This window comes from Ceratotherium simum, chromosome 3 (assembly GCF_057802395.1).
Source record: "Ceratotherium simum simum isolate JZ-2026a chromosome 3, ASM5780239v1, whole genome shotgun sequence".
NCBI lineage: Eukaryota > Metazoa > Chordata > Mammalia > Perissodactyla > Rhinocerotidae > Ceratotherium > Ceratotherium simum.
Window position 1 is genome coordinate 47,885,676 of NC_141902.1, and position 16,495 is coordinate 47,902,170.

The following is a 16,495-nucleotide window of genomic DNA, read 5'->3' on the forward strand; positions in this document are numbered from 1 at the left end:
TCAAAATCAGAAGCAAGGAGATATCACAGCCACCTTCAATTCTTTTGGGAACAAGCCAGGTGGATCTAAAAACAAATCAACGCACGACTCTGTGAATATACTAAAAACCATTGAATCGTACACTTTAAATTGGTGAATTATATGGTACGTGAATTATATCTCAATAAAGCTGTTATTTTAAAACCAACAAACATGTTTTAACCAAAATGTTAGTTTCCAGAGATGTTATATCCAAGGAACCCAACTATTGCCCTTAAAATGTTTATGCTGCTGGAAAAATTTACCAAATGGAAGCCCTGCTAAATTGCTGTGACAAAAGCATTATCATTTTAGCTAAAAAGAATAAACTGAGTGGTCTCTTGTCTTTCATCATAATAGGAGCTGATCTGCATCACACATCAAAATCTGCCTTTAAGCTTTGAATGACATTTTTGTAAAGGGCACTTTTCAGATTTAACCACTATGTTGAATACCATAATTATGGCATGTCACTAATACATCTTTCCTTGTAATCTACCCCAGAACTTCCTTCTCTATAATCCTCTGCAAGGGAAATATCCTTGTGTTTATTCATTGATATTACTGCTAATGATTTCCCTCTTCCTCTAATAATCACTACCAAAGCTTTTACCTCTAGAATCATTCCAACCTTCCCCATGTCCCAACCCGTTCCCTAACTTCTACTAATAAATACCATACCAGCCGTCCGCCTGCTGCTGAGGTAACAGCAGGTTCTTTATGCCCTTGGAGATTCCAAGGGGGTCAAGAATATAAGCAGCACACTGTAAGCCCTTTGAGGAAAAGGACTGTGTCTTGATCACTGTTAGAACCTCTCAACATTAAGCAAAGTACCTGGCACCCAGGAGGTGCTCAATTAGTATTTTCGCTTACCACTATAAACCAAGACCCATTCAGCAAAAGAATTAGCCAACAAAGAGCCAAGTCACCAGATTATTCTTAGGCAGAAGTGTATTTAGGAGAAGGCAGCTTAAGCTCAACTTCACTCTTGATGTCTTTACAATGACTAGAAGGTGAATTTTTGTGTGTGTGTGTGTGAGGAAGATCAGCCCTGGGCTAATATCCGTGCCTATCCTCCTCCACTTTATATGGGATGCCGCCACAGCATGGCCTGACAAGCTATGCGTCGGCTCGTGCCTGGGATCCGAACCCTGGGCTGACGCAGCGGGCGTGCACACTTAACCGTTATGCCACCGGCCCGGGCCCTAGAAGGTGAATTTTAAAACAGATTATGATGAAGCTATGACTGAAGCCCAAAATTTTACAATTTAAAAATCACAGTATCTTTTTTATTTTTTTCTCTCAAATTATCTTGGGGGGAAGAAAGCTGATCCAAAATCCAAGTGCAATTTATTATCCAAGCAGTCTCTAGTTAAGTGGCCTACAGTTAGGCAGCTCAAGGATGGACTCCTCACCACAGCGAAGAGTGGGGGGCTATATGTTTACAGATCCATGTCTCTTCGTGTGAAAATGACTCACATGTCTTAGTACCTACCTTATACGTGTATTATGAGGATTAAATGAGTTAATATTTGTAAAACACTTAGAACAAAATCTGGCACATAGCACTAGATAAATGTTTGTTAATAAAGTAACTTCAGATCACTTTCCAACTGTATTCATTCATACATTAGAGATCTACAATGTCTAAAGAAACTACCAGGTTTAGAGAGAAGTTCCAGTTATGCAGTCTTTAAATCTGGGGCTGGAAAGAAAGAGGTCCCAGAGAATGCTTCACGCAAACTCACTTCATGGTTGAAGAAATTAATCATATACCTCATATGTGAAGAGAAATGTACAGGTTACAAAAAGCTTTCCCATCTATTATTAAGTTTGATCCTCACAACAGCCTTGTAAAAGATGCAGAGCAGGTATAATTAACTCCATTTACAGATGAGGAAACTGAAGCACAGAGAGGTTAAATGACTTGCCCAAGGTCACACAGTAAGTGAAAAGGCTGGAGCTAGCATCCAGGTCTCCTTTATGCCTGGTCCAGAGCTCTTTTTTCTATAATATGCTGCAACCTGGGCCCTGGGCTTACTGGGTCACATTTGGAATCAATGATTCTAGGACTCTCATTGGAGATTCTAGTGCAAATACAAACTTGAAAAGTTAAAGCAATTCTGTTAACTGGAATTAGAGGTAACTAATAACTGGCAAAACATCTACCTAAACAGGAGTTATAGTGCAAGATGCCATGACCACACACATTCACAAACGGCACCACACACTGCCCAGGACAAATTTTCAGAACAATCTTCAAAGGAACAGTTCTCCAAAATACGCCATTCAGAGATTACAAGACACACAGAATACTGGTGTCAGTATAAGAAAGAAAAGCCTGCCACTTCTCTTCAACTAAACCCAGAAGAAAAAGGCTCGCCCCAGCGGATGGTGAAGACATGGAGCCTAACAAAGCTCTAAGGGATTACACGCAGGTTGCAAACTCCCAGCGATAGATGAGTACCGACCCCCCCGGCCCAGCCGGTGAATCAGCTCTCACTTATCCCGCTGCATCTTCCCCAGGGGCTCACCGCCCCAGGTGATTTCAGATTTCACCCATCTGAAAGCGGGCGGCGAAAGGTGAAAACCGACTGGCGACCGTTTGCGGGATTCCAAATAATCTCACAGAAAGGTGGGCTGGCGGTAGAAGTGGCACCGCATACCACCAGACGTTATTTTAAGCGCGCGTCCCCAAGGGAGGGACCATCTGATCCTACCAGATCGAGCATCTCCCACCAGCCGGCATTTTTCCTAAAGCAAACCCGAGGGCTGGGCAATCCTGACCCAGGCCCGCCCTACTATTTCCACACGGGCCCCCTTTCCACCCCGAAACGCGCTTTGCTCCCAGCCCAAGAAGCGTGGCAGGGGCCAGAGACCCCCGAGGCAGGCCTCCCTCCGCCGCATTCTTCATCATCACCAACGCCCGAAAGAGGAAGGCGCCCCTGCGGGCGACAGGCGGGCCGGGCCGGGGATTTTGAAATGCTCGGAAAGGGGGTGGTGCTGGCCGGGCCCTCGCCCCCGCCCCTCCCCAGCCCGACAGCCGGCGGCGCCGGGCCGCGCGCCCCCTCCCCACGCGGGCCGCCTCACCTTTGTGTAGAGCTCGGACGCGGCCATGGCGGGCCCGCGCGGAGGCCGCACCTCGCCTGGGCGGCCGCCCGCGCCGACTAGGAAGCGCCCGGGCTGCCGCCGGCACGGAGCAGGGCAGGGCCGGGCCGGGCGGGGCGGGCGGGGCGGGGCGCCTCAGGCGCGGGCGGCCCGCGGGGGCCTCGCCATCACTCCCGGGCTCGCCGCGAGCCGCCGCGAGTGCTCCGCGTGCCCCGGGTACTTGGGGTCGCCGCTGCCGCCGCCACCTCGGCGGCCGGTGATGCTGCCGCCGCCGCCGCCCTGTGCATTGTGGGAGCGGGAGGAGGCTGCGCTCGAGCGCTGCCACCGCGGCTGCTCCGGGCTCTCTCGGGCTCACGCTGCCTCCCATCGGCTGCGGGTACCGAGCATCAGCAGCCTGCCAGCCAGCGCCGCCGCCGCCGCCTCCCGCGCTTTCGAGGCCCAGAAGCCCGCCCCAGGACCCCCGCCGGCGGCACCCCCGCCCAGGGAGCTCGTGTCACCCCGGACGCTCCCTACCCCAGGCGAGCCCTGGACCGTGCAGAATAGCCCGGACCGTGCAGAATAGCCCAGCCCCTGAGAAGGGTTGCGATAGCTGGTGTGACTGAGGGTGTCCAGGTAAACGAGTGGGAGTCTCCAGGCTGCTTCTCCTGTCCTTCCAAGCATTTCTAGGGAAAAGAGTTGGGGCGAGGGGGAGGCTTCTTGGAAGGCCATAGAATAACCTAGAATTCTAGAAGAGCCTTGCTAGCAGCAGAGGTCTGGAAGTGAGTGAGGACCGGAAGTCTGAGATACAGGATCACCAAGGTCACACCAAACACTTCGGCATCTGCAGCAGGGTCGTTTGGTGATGCCAGAGCGTAGGGGCCTGTTTTAAGCTACAGAAACTTAGGTGAGCCTTGAAACAAGATGCCCCCAGGGGGCAGCCCAGGAGCCTACCTCCTTCCTAGGCCTGTGGATTTGTGGAGATGCCACTACCCTCTGCCCCAGCCCTCTTCCTTGTCCTGTTCCCCCTGGTGATTATCGACTATCGGTGATTTCAGGTGCCACCTGAAACTGATCCAGATGCCACCGGAGGGCTTTCGTGGAACGTCTATACCTGCAATTTAGCTCTGAATCAAAAGGTCAAAGGAATCTCAGAAGCAGCATTCAGTCTACTCACTGTTACCCTTGCACATCAAGCACAAGAATGTGGTCTTTCCACCTGCAACCCTATGCTGTCTTCACTTTCTTCCTCCTCCCACCCACACTCGCACTCCTGGTTGACTAATCTCCATATTTTTTCATCCCAGCCTCTTTTTAGTGTGCTCATCTTTCTTATTTCTTTAAACTCTAAGCGGTGCCCAGTGCCTGTCATGGGAATCTGGGATGGTTTCTATCAAGACCATCTCTCGAGGCTGGCGCCCTTGGTTGTGTGTGTGTGCTGCATGTGTACTTGAAGGAAGACCATTGACTGAGGGGGACACTTGGGGCCAGGCCTCATTCCCTGGAACTCAAGCCTCTCCTCTCCTTGCTTCTGCCCATAATCTCCTCAGAGATGCCAGAGGTAATGGCTACAGAGGACAAAGCCCTGCAGAATTCTTTCTGTTCCTTCCAATCCTAAAACCAATTCTCTTTCATGTTTTTGGTTCCCATCCTTCCTTTCTTTGCCCAAACATAAAAAGAGAAAACATGTGCAGTTATGACCTGTACAACAGAAAAGGCACTGGATTGAAATTTAAGCGGCTTGAATTGTACCCCTTGCAGATTCTTCATGCCTTGTGTAAGGGGGTAACCACCGATTGTTTTCTCACCCTTCAGATAATACCTACCTCCTAGGACTGTGGAGAAATGCTGAGTCAGCTGATGAAGGATTTCGGGGCATGTCACCCCAGGGTATGCTGCTTTGGCATACAGTAGTCCCCCGTTTTCCACAGTGGATGTGTTCCAAGACCCCCAGTGGATGCCTGAAACCACGGATAGTACCCAACCCTATATATGCTATGCTTTTTTCCTATATGTACATACCTATGATAAAGTTTAATTTATAAGTTAGGCACACAGTAAGAGATTAACAACAATAAGTAATAATAAAATAGAACAATTATAACAATATACTATAAGTTATCGTAGATCTTAGCAACCTCAGATATGATTTTTTTCTTTCCTTATTAAGTTGAGAACTTGCATCTTTTCACTTAAGGGAAGCACTTTATGGCTTCTCTTTGGCATATCCGAACTGCCAGCATCACTACTCTTGTGCTTTGGGGCCCTTATTAAGTAAAATAAGGGTTACTTAAACACAAGCACTGTGATACCGTGACAGTCCATCTGATAATCGAGATGGTTACTAAGTGACTAACAGGCGGGTAGCGTATACAGCGTGGATACGCTCGACACTGGGTATGATTCACGTCCTGGGTGGGATGGAGCAAGCCAGCTTGAGATTTCATCAAGGTACTCAGAACAACACACAATTTAAAACTAATGAATTATTTATTTCTAGAATTTTCCATTTAATATTTTCAAACCACGTTTGAACACCTGTAACTGAAGCCATGGAAAGTGAAACCGCAGATGAGGGAGGACTGGTATATTGACTATTTTGAGTTAGGGGCACTTGAAAAACAGCAAATACAAGAAGAACACTCTGATCTTCCTTCTTTCTCTTAAAAGCAAGAGATGAAATTCCTATATGAGAAATGTTCTTCCTGTTCTAGGAGGAAAGTAACATTCTTATCATTAAAGAGGAGAAGTTGAAACCAAGAGAATTGTATACAAACTGACCTTATTAAAATAATTCTTATCCTCTTTTAGCCTCCCCACATAGTAATCACTTTTCCACAATTGCTTTGCTTTGTTCAACCTAATATACAAGCAAGTAGGTTTTGCCCTTTCTTTGGGTCTTCATTTCCTTATGAAGGCTCTCATGTCATGTAAAAATATAAATGTGTATGTTTTTCTCCTGTTAATCTGTCTTTGTCAATTTAATTTTCAGAGCCAGCCAGGGACCCTAAAAGGGTGGAGGAAAACTTTCTTTACTTAATTTCTACACTGAGAAAAAACTGAAAGGGTCTTATAAATAGGAGTGGTGGGCCGGCCCCATGGCTTAGTGGTTAAGTGCGCACACTCCGCTACTGGCGGCCCGGGTTCGGATCCCGGGCGTGCACCCATGCACCACTTCTCCGGCCATGCTGAGTCCGCGTCCCACATGCAGCAACTAGAAGGATGTGCAGCTATGACGTACAACTATCTACTGGGGCTTTGGGAAAAAGAAAAAAAGGAGGAAGATTGGCAATAGATGTTAGCTCAGAGCTGGTCTTTCTCAGCAAAAAGAGGAGGACTAGCGTGAATGTTAGCTCAGGGCTGATCTTCCTCACACACACAAAAAAATACGAGTGTGTTTTTGTGTTTTTTTTTAGTGACCGGGAGAAAAAGAAAGTAGAATTATACTCTTCTAATTCCTGAACACATGCGTTCAGCCACTCAAATATTTGGGGCTATGGTAGAAGGAAGGTAGTGGGGATGAGGAAGAGGAGAAGGGTTTCCTACCCTTGACCTTACTTTACCTTATTCAGAAGAATAGACTCAAAAGCCAGAAGGAGCAACAAGGAAGCCCTGATGGCTGGCCTCCCTACCTTAACCGTGTATGTTCAGAGTCCCAGCACTTAGTCATTAGCAAACTATGGAAACCAGCAATAGCTACAATTTCTGAGGGTTTAGGATTCCCCCCTCCCAAAGGGTAGCCAGAGGATATTGTATATTTTATTTTAAATTTATAAAGTTCTCAATGATTGCTTTATAACTGAAAATGAAAACAACGTCCAAATTAATGTGAAGAATTGCTCTCCTCTAAAGTATTTATAGGGCTGGCCCCATGGCTTAGCGGTTAAGTGCGTGCACTCTGCTGCTGGCAGCCTGGGTTCAGATCCCGGGCACGCACCAGCGCACCGCTTGTCCGGGCATGCTGAGGCCGCGTCCCACATACAGCAACTAGAAGGATGTGCAGCTACGACATACAACTATCTACTGGGGCTTTGGGGGGGAAAACAATAAATAAAATTTAAAAAAATAAAAATAAAGTATTTATGGATATTACCTTTTTCAACAAATGTTGAGAGTTATGATGTGCCAGAAACTGTTCTACATGCTGAGGATTCATGAGTGAACAAAACAGATAAAATCCCTGCCTCATGGTGCTTACATTCTAGTCAAGGAGACAATCAAGATAGAAGGGGTAGGTGGTAAGTGTACTAGTTTGCTAGGGCTGCCATAATAAAGTATCACAGATTTGGGTGGCTTAAACAGTAATGGAGTGTATGCTCTGGAGGCTAGACATACCAGATCAAGGTGTTCTCAGGGTTGGTTCCTTCTGGGAGCTGGGAGGGAGACTCTGTTCCATGCCTCTTCTCCTACGTCCCAGTGGTTTGCTAGCAATCTTGGGCATTCATTGGCTTCTGCTGCATCACCCCAATCTCAGTCTTCATCTTCACATGGTGTTCTCCTTGTGTGCATATGTGTCTCTGTGTCCAAATTTCCCCTTTTCATGAGGACGTAATCATATTGGATTGGGGCCCACCCTAATGACTTCATCTTAACTTGATCATCTGTAAAGACCCTATTTCCAAATAAGGTCTCATTCACAGGTGCTGAGGGTCAGGACTTCAACATCTTTTGAGGGGACACAATTCAACACATAACAGTGTGCAATGGAGAAAAACTAAATAGAGAAGAGAGAATGTGGGGAGAATAGCAATTTTAGTAGGGTGGTCATGGCTTTATTCAAATTGAAAAAAATTTATTGAGGCCCTATTATGTGCCAGCACTTAAGATAATAAAGATACAGGGGCCAGCTCCGTGGCGTAGCGGCTAAGTGCTCACGCTCTGCTGCTGGCGGCCCGGGGTTTGGATCCCGGGCATGCACTGATGCACCACTTGTCAGGCCATGCTGTGGTGGCGTCCCATATAAAGTAGAGGAAGATGGGCACAGATGTTATCCCAGGGCCAGTCTTCCTCAGCAAAAAGAGGAGGATTGGCATGGATGTTAGCTCAGGGCTGATCTTCCTCACACACAAAAAAAGATAATAAAGATACAGATGAATGAAATATGGTCCCTGGCCTGGGGGAGCTCACTGCAACGGGTAGCTGCAGAGGTAGGGGGAGGGGCAGTCCATGTGGCATGGTCATAGAAAGTAGTAATTCTAATTTTGTAAGATTGGTTCAATTCTAGAGGCAGAGGCAAAGAACTGTGTTACTGGTTTTAGTATGTTAGCATTTACTTATATTAATATTTAATGTTTCAGAGAACTAGACACTGGGCGTAGGCAACATTTGGGTGGGTGGGGAAGAAGCCCAAATAGTTCATTGAAAGATCCAAATGATGATATGGATGGGAGGTCATTTATGGTGGAAGGATGTGTAAAGGGACAGCATGAGAGAACTAGGCTATGAAGCAGAAAAACCAAAGTTAAGAATAGAGGAAGACTTAAAAGACTGTGAAAGATGGAAGGCAGGCATCAGGAACCATTGGTTCTCCACCCATTCACTTCCCCAACTCCAGCCGGTGATGCCAGCTCCCTCTCACCTATGAGCTTAGGCCTAACCACACTTCAAGGCTCCCTGGGCAAGGAGGATAAAAAGTACCGTAATTAACTCAAAAGGTACAATTATTTTTATTCCCAGTACCTATTACTCTAATTCTAGATTACAATTTTGTGTTTCCTAAAATATCTATCTATCTCTGGCCCTTTGTTCCCAGTCTTCTGCCTGTGTCCTAACCACCTGCTATTTGACCAGCCTCTGCATCTCTATGCCTAGCTCCGTGGTACCTGATTCTCTCTATCAGTCGATTGTTCTGGATCTTGAAATACTTTCTGCCCAAATTCATAGTACTTACCTGCTTTATATTGCCTTGATCTTCCTGAATTGCTTGACTTTAAGTACTTACTAGCCACTCTCTTCCTGCACCTCCGACGACCACCGACACACACCTACCTTCTATGTGGTTGTAGTGGAAGCCCCTCAGTAGTGAAAATGACTTAGATTCAAATGACCTGGATTCAAGTCCCAGTTCTAGCCTGAGGCAAGCCACCTAGCCGATGTTAGCCTTCTTTTGTTTTTATTTTTTTATTTTTTTTTTGTGAGGAAGATCAGCCCTGAGCTAACATCCATGCTAATCCTCCTCTTTTTGCTGAGGAAGACCGGCTCTAACATCTATTGCCAAAAGGATTGCCAATCCTTTTTTTTTTCCCCAAAGCCCCAGTAGATAGTTGTACGTCATAGTTGCACATCCTTCTAGTTGCTGTATGTGGGACGCGGCCTCAGCATGGCCGGAGAAGCGGTGCGTTGGTACGCGCCCAGGATCCGAACTCCAGGCCGCCAGTAGTGGAGAGCACACACTTAACCGCTAAGCCACGGGGCTGGCCCCTTTTGTTTTGATTTTAAATAAACTTTTAAGATTTTAAAACAGTTTTAGATTTATAGAAAAATTGCAAAGACAATAGTTCCCATATACCTCGTGCAATGGACTGAATGATTATGCCATCTACCTCCCACCAAATTCATATGTTGAAATCCTAACCCCCAAGGTGATGGTAGTAGGAGGTGAGGGCTTTGGGAGGTGATGTGGTCATGAGAGTGGAGCTCTCATGAATGGGATTAGTGCTCTTATAAAAGAGACCTCAGAAAGATCTCTCACCTCTTCTGCCACATAAGGATACACTGAGAAGACCACCATCTATGAGGGAGCTGGCTCCTACCAGACATTGAAGGTGCTGGTGCCTTGATCTTGGACTTCCCAGCCCCTAGAACTGTGAGAAATAATTTTCTGTTGTTTATAAGCCACTCAGTCTATGGCATTTTGTTATAGCAGCTGGAACAGATTAAGACACTCAGCAACCAGTTTGCCTTATTATTAACATCACACATTAGTATGGTACATTTGTTACGACTGATGAACCAATATTGATATATTATCATTAACTAAAGTCCATACTTTATTCAGATTTCCTTAGTTTTTACCTAATGTCCTTTTTCTGTTCCAAGATCCTATCCAAGATACCACTTTACTCATCATGTCTCATTCAGATCTTCTTGGCCGACGGTTTCTCCCTTTTCTTGTTTTTGATGACAGTTTTTTTTTTTTTTAATAATTTTATTTATTTATTTATTTCCCCCAAAGCCCCAGTAGATAGTTGTATGTCATAGCTGCACATCCTTCTAGTTGCTGTATGTGGGACGCGGCCTCAGCATGGCCGGAGAAGCGGTGCGTCGGTGCGCGCCCGGGGTCCGAACCCCTGCCACGAGCAGCGGAGCGCGCGCACTTAACCGCTAAGCCACGGGGCCGGCCCTTGATGACAGTTTTGAGTAGTACAAGTCAAGTGTTTTGTAGAACGTCCCTCTGCTGGGATTTGTCTTGATTAGACTGGGGTGATAGGTTTTTGTGAGGTAAAGTGCCATTGTCATCACATCGTATCAAGAGTCATACTATCCATGAGATATCACTGTTGACATTGACCTTGATCATCTGGCTCAGGTAGTGTTTGTCAAGTTTCTCCATTGTAAAGTTACTCTTTCCCCCCTGTAACTGGCTAAACTGTGTCTCCTCAAAATTCTTACGTTGAAATCCTAACCCCCAGGAACTAAGAATGTAACTGTCTTTAAAGAGATAATTTAGTTAAAATGAGATCATTTGGACCTTAATCCACTGACTGATGTCCTTAGAAGAGATTAGAACACAGACATGTACAGAGGGAAGACCATGTGAAGACACAGGAAGAGGGCCAACTGCAAGCCAAGGAGAGAAGTCTCAGAAGAAACCAAACTTGCCAACACCTTGATCTTGGACTTCTAGCTTCCAGAATTGTAAGAAAATAAATTTCTGTTGTTTAAGCCATCTAGTCTATGGTACTTCGTTATGGCAGCCCTAACAAACTAATACACATCCCCTTTCTATACTCTTTTGAATGAAATCACTATATGCAGCCCACACTTAAGGAGTGGGGAATTATGCTCCACCTCATTGAGGACAGAGTACCTACATAAATCATTTATTTATATCAGTATAGACACATGGATATTTATTTTATACTTTGGGTTATAATCTAATACCACTTTATTTTGTTCTCAAATTGTTCAAGCTTTGGCCATTGGGAGCTCTTTCAATTGGTTCCTGTGTCCCTTTGACATACCCCCTCCCGATCATTATGTGTGGGGTTTTTTTGCTTTGTTCTTTTTCAGAGCCCTTCCTTACTTTCTAGCTCTACAAGATGCTGCAGACTCATATTGTATATTTCATCTTCAGTCCTAGTATCAGCCATTTCTCCAAAGAGCCCTGGTTCCTTTCTTTGGAGGAGAGTATCAGAAGCTAAGATCTGGGCCTTGTTGTTACTGGAGTATTGTTGCTTGTAGGCCCCTCTCAGCCACAGAGCAAGGAAATACGTGTATACCAACCTGTGTATGTACACATCTCTATAAATATTTCTATATGTAGCCACCTATATTTATATTAAGCTAAACATGAGTTCATACAATGTCTCCAGCTCTAATCCATTACCAGATAGATCCTTCTAGTCTCCTCCCCTGGCTTATCTGTAAACTCTCCAACAGTGAGAAACCTGAATTTATCTTCTTTTAATCAGCAAAAACAGGGCAACTTATATGTGTATTGTTGTTGAGGGGTTCAAATGAAATAAATGAGAAAGTATACTGGAAACTGGACTGTGCTATACGATTTTAAGATATTATTAATCAAATTTCCAGTCCTATCTCTCCCTTCATATTCATTCCCTGCCTTGGACTGCCCAGTTCTGTCATTTTGCAGGATTCAATGGAAGCCGAATCAAGAATTGAGTGACTTCTGAAAGAGCATTTTTGATGGGGATCAAAATGAACTTAGGAGTCAGCCGGAAAGGATGAATACCTCCAAGATTAGGACGGTACACATTTATTGCCTTATTTGGGTATATACTACCTGGCTGTGTAGTTTAAGAGCCTCTTTTAATGCCTTGAGGCATGTCAAATCAAAACGAGTAAGGGAATACTGAACTCCCTGAAGTTCTCCCACACTAACAACACTGCACTTCATATTGAAGAGGCATACTGGAAGGTATAATGGCATCTGTCATATCTGTTTGCCTGTCATCTTTTCTGTATTTTGGGAAAATTTCTACAGTAGTCCTGCCTCCTGAGAGAAAAATCAAGATGCAAATCCCCACCTCTTTTGCAGCGTTTACCAAGATCAGATTCATCTGCACAAGACTTAGGCTATGGGAGTGAGCAGATGTGAAGAAACAGGCTCTGTCTAGAACTTCCATTTGCCAATGAAGGTAGCAGCAGAGGTGGCCAAGTTTTGGGGACAACGGGCGTTACAGCAAAGTCGGGCTCCTGGCTGTCAATGTTTGGTGGTGGTGGCGGCAGTGGCGGCAGCGGCTTCCATATCAGTCCGCTGCTGTAGCGTGTTTCTGGGCTTGTTCCTAGAAGATTTACATCAAGACTATTTCTCCAGCCTTTCCAACAATTTTGTAAGTGATCTGATATCTTTTGATAAACTTCTTTTCTGCTTAAATTAGACAGAATTATGAACCCTGACCATTATAGAGTGGAATAGCAGGGGTCAAGGGGAATGGCTACAATTCAAGGGTATAATTTCTTTCAGAAAATAGTTACTGGACACTTAAACTATGGCTAGGCACTGGGCTAAGTAAGTGCTAGAGCAAAATAATAAGACACCTTTCCTGGAAGGGAGGATAGCTGAATGAAGGCAATTAGAATGCATCGCGATTAAGCACTAAAACAGTGTTATGTGGAAATGGTTATTGTGTCTCAGAGGATGAAACAATTAACGTGATGTGGGGGAGGGGAATATTCAGTTTTCACAAAGGTATGTTTGAATTAAGTTCTAAAATGTAACTAGGAGTCTATCAACAGATATCACCGAGACAAGACAAGCTACAGATTGGGGAAAGATATTTATGATACATATAACTATCCACAAAATTTTTTAGAAATAAATAACTTCTACTTCTTTTAGGGAACTTGACCTAAGACACAGGCAAAAAGCAATGGTTGCCATACATGGAATCTAGAAAATAATAGACTCAGTTCAGGAGAGCAGCTAAGTCCCAAGTGACACCTATGCATTAAAATAAGAAAGCAACAAGTTCACAATGAAGCAAGGGAGAAGTGGCCTCCAGCGGAGTTTTCTGGGGCAAAAGGAAAACTCTATAGAATACTTGACATGATGAAAGACGTTAAAATAATTGTGGCTATGAAAAAGGCCAAAAGTACAAGGGGAAAAAATAATTAGAAACACCAAGTAAAACAAAAGCCAAATAGGGAAATGTAATCATAGTCTAAACTGTGATCTGCAGTGAACTATATCTATCAACCTATAAAGCTGAGAGGACTATTCATAATGATTATAAAATAGAATACAAATGTTATCAACCTTGATGATGTAATTCTAAGAATACAGATGACAAAAGTTGAGAGAAGGGAGGAGAGTCAAAAGGAAGGATGGGGCATTAATATTGTCATTTTAGATACTAGAGACCCAAGAAAGACTGTTGACACCAATAAAATAAGAAATAAAGGTGGAAATATATTATTAGACATTGTAAAGGAAGCCTATAAAGGAATCGAAAGTAGTGACATTATGATCCTAGAAGGAGGGTGGGAGGGAGGGGAAGTGGGAAGTGTTATAAGCTAAGTCCTCATTTATCAGTCTTGAAAACCATTAATTTATGTCTAAAATTAAGAAACCAAGAAACAGTGGTGTAAACATACTATTGAGAAGTGTGGAGGCAACTGCCAGAGAAAACAGTTTTTTGAATATTTGACTATTTCAAGTCTTTCTTTCTTTACAGGGCTAAACTTGGTGGTAGAGGTATATTTTGTGATTTTTAGCTTTTCACTATGTTCTTCTGTACTACTTGACTTCAGAATCACATACAAGTATAATTTTAATTTAAAAAAAGCTGAAAGGAGCAGGAAAAGAAGTCTAACAATTTAATTTAGAACCAAGTTTTGGTTCTATCGTTCTTTTCCATATTTGTACCTTATGATTGATACCCTACTTGATGGCATTTGCTCCATTTGGTTATCTTAAAAAAAAAAGTTATGAATTTAAGCAGTGATCCCAAAGAAACCCCTTTAAAATTTCTATATCCTTTCTGGATCTGTGTTAATGTACATACATGCTTTTACAAAGTTGTAAAGACCCTTCTGGGTCTCAAACCTCTATCCTCTTCTCTTCATACCCTCCAGGAAAATGACCTCAGCACCCCCCTCTTATGGATGGGACTAGGTCCTTCAGTGAGCCCTCTCCTCCAGTGTCCCTTTTCCCCACCTGAACTCTAGTCATTTGTCCTCTGACTCTTTGAAAGACATGCCAAAGCTGATCTCTTCACCTCTCCTCTCCATCCCAGTTCTTGCCCTCTTGCTTCCTCTGCATCTTTAATTTTTCTTCCATACTTTTTGTCTTGCCTATAACCATACTCAAATCTTCCCTACATTTAAAAGCAAAACCCAAAACTGTATCTTCTTTCATGTACCTCAGAATCTCTCAAAAGAAACATATCCTCACAACTAATTCATCTTCAGTGGCTTATCATTCCTCTGCCTCATACCCATACACACCTGCTCTACTGAAACTGCTCTCTCCAAATGATCAGTGATACCAATGTCCAAATCTACTGGTCTTTTCTCAGACCCCCCTCTTCTCACTGCTCTGCTGCACTCCCCACTATAGACCATCTTCCTCTCACTGATACTTTTTGCTCCCTTTGCTTCTGACACTTGTAGAACAAATCTCCCATGGGAATACAAATATACTGCAATCAGCTGGCAATATTGTAACAGAATATACCCAGGAGTTACAAGATGTGAAACAAGTATAGTGAATAGTTCTTTAAAGTTTACATATAAACCTAACCTATGAGAAAATAAACTTGGTAGGAATACTATTTATGACCATCTTAAATTATCCCAGCTGGCAACACTTGAGCTACAGACCTAACTCATATAAAGATATTCAAGACAGATGTCTTACATTTAGTAGTAATTGCCAATTTTATAAAACTAGTATTTTTAGTTTTTCTTTTAGCAAGTACATTCATAGCTATTGGGGCTTCTCATAATATTCATATTAAAGTGGTTGAGATTAAGGAAGATATGAAAGGTTTGTGTTCTGTAACCTGTAAGTGTGGCTTGGCAGAAAGCTGCCCACTGCTGTCTGCCTCTCATCTTTATCCTTAAATTAAAATATGGCTGCTCTACAGTGATAATTTCTGCATTAATTCAAACAACTGTCAACTTACATTTATAGACAAAGTCACTATAAATATTAGCTTGTATAGATGCAGAAAAGTGAGAACCTAGAATACACTATCAGCGTAAGTTATTGGAAATGGGGCAGATGCAGAATGCTTGCAAGGTTATGATCACAAGGAAGAGCAGAGAAGTAGTGAACTCTTACTACATCCTCGCCATGGAAAAGCAGGTATACCACTTTTAGTGATGTGAGGTTTGTGAGAGCACAGCTCTTTTACATTTCCTCATTTAGAGAAACACTGGGTATAAAGGCCTACTTCAGTGAAGTAAAGGCTAGACATGGCTGAGATTGGGAATCAAGCATTCTCTCTCTGCATCCAATCTGGTTTCCCACTTACATTTCCAACCCAATATTTCCTTTCACTTTATTCATTTAACAAACATTTGAGTATGTATAAGCTGTTTCTAGGTGCTAGGGATGCAATATTGAATTAGACATTCCTCTAAGGAAGTTACAAGTTGAGCTAAGGTCAGAATGAAAAAGAGCCAGCCAAGCTATGAACCAGGGGAAGTGTTTAATGGAAAAGAAACATGTTGAACAGGAGCAGGAATGAGCTTGGAACATTTTAAGAGGTTATGTAACATGTTAAGAATGGAAGCGGGGTGGGGTAGGGGGATGGGTGGGGCACAGCATGGACAAGGGAGCAGAAGTGGAAAGTGATGTGTTAGAACTATAGCAGTTGTCCAGGTAAGAAATATTAGTGGCTTGGGGTATGGTGCCAGCAGTGGAGAGAATCGACAAATTCAGTATATTTTGGTGTCTGTTGGTCACAGCCTCTGAGTAATCAAGGATGACTTCAAGATTGGTTTGTGTACCTGGGTGGGTAAATGCATGGTGGTATCATTTACTGAGCTGAAGGCTGGAGGAAAGAACAGTGTTAGGGAGGAAAATCAAGAGTTGCTTCACTGGGCTGGCCCTGTGGCGTAGAGGTTAAGTGCGCGTGCTCTGTTGCTGGCAGCCGGGGTTCGGATCCCGGGCGCACACCCGTGCACCCGGAATGGCATTGTCAGGCCATGCTGTGGCGGCGTGCCATATAAAGTGGAGGAAGATGGGCACAGATATTAGCCC

The 16,495-nt window shown here is 43.9% G+C and overlaps 1 protein-coding gene across 5 annotated transcripts in view; it reads right to left on the reverse strand.

The window, feature by feature from the left end:
* The window catches only part of MYO5A (myosin VA), a 187,860-nt gene extending 184,533 nt beyond the window's left edge, over positions 1–3,327 (reverse strand). For 3 of the 5 annotated variants that reach the window (XM_087427353.1, XM_087427348.1, XM_087427339.1), the window contains exon 1: positions 3,109–3,327. In XM_087427353.1, the coding sequence (XP_087283479.1) occupies positions 3,109–3,135 (27 nt within the window). In that variant the 5' untranslated portion in view covers positions 3,136–3,327. The remainder of the gene's footprint in view (positions 1–3,108) is intronic. The other 2 variants (XM_087427360.1, XM_087427342.1) reach the window with 1 other exon arrangement.
* Positions 3,328–16,495: the final 13,168 nt, after the last annotated feature.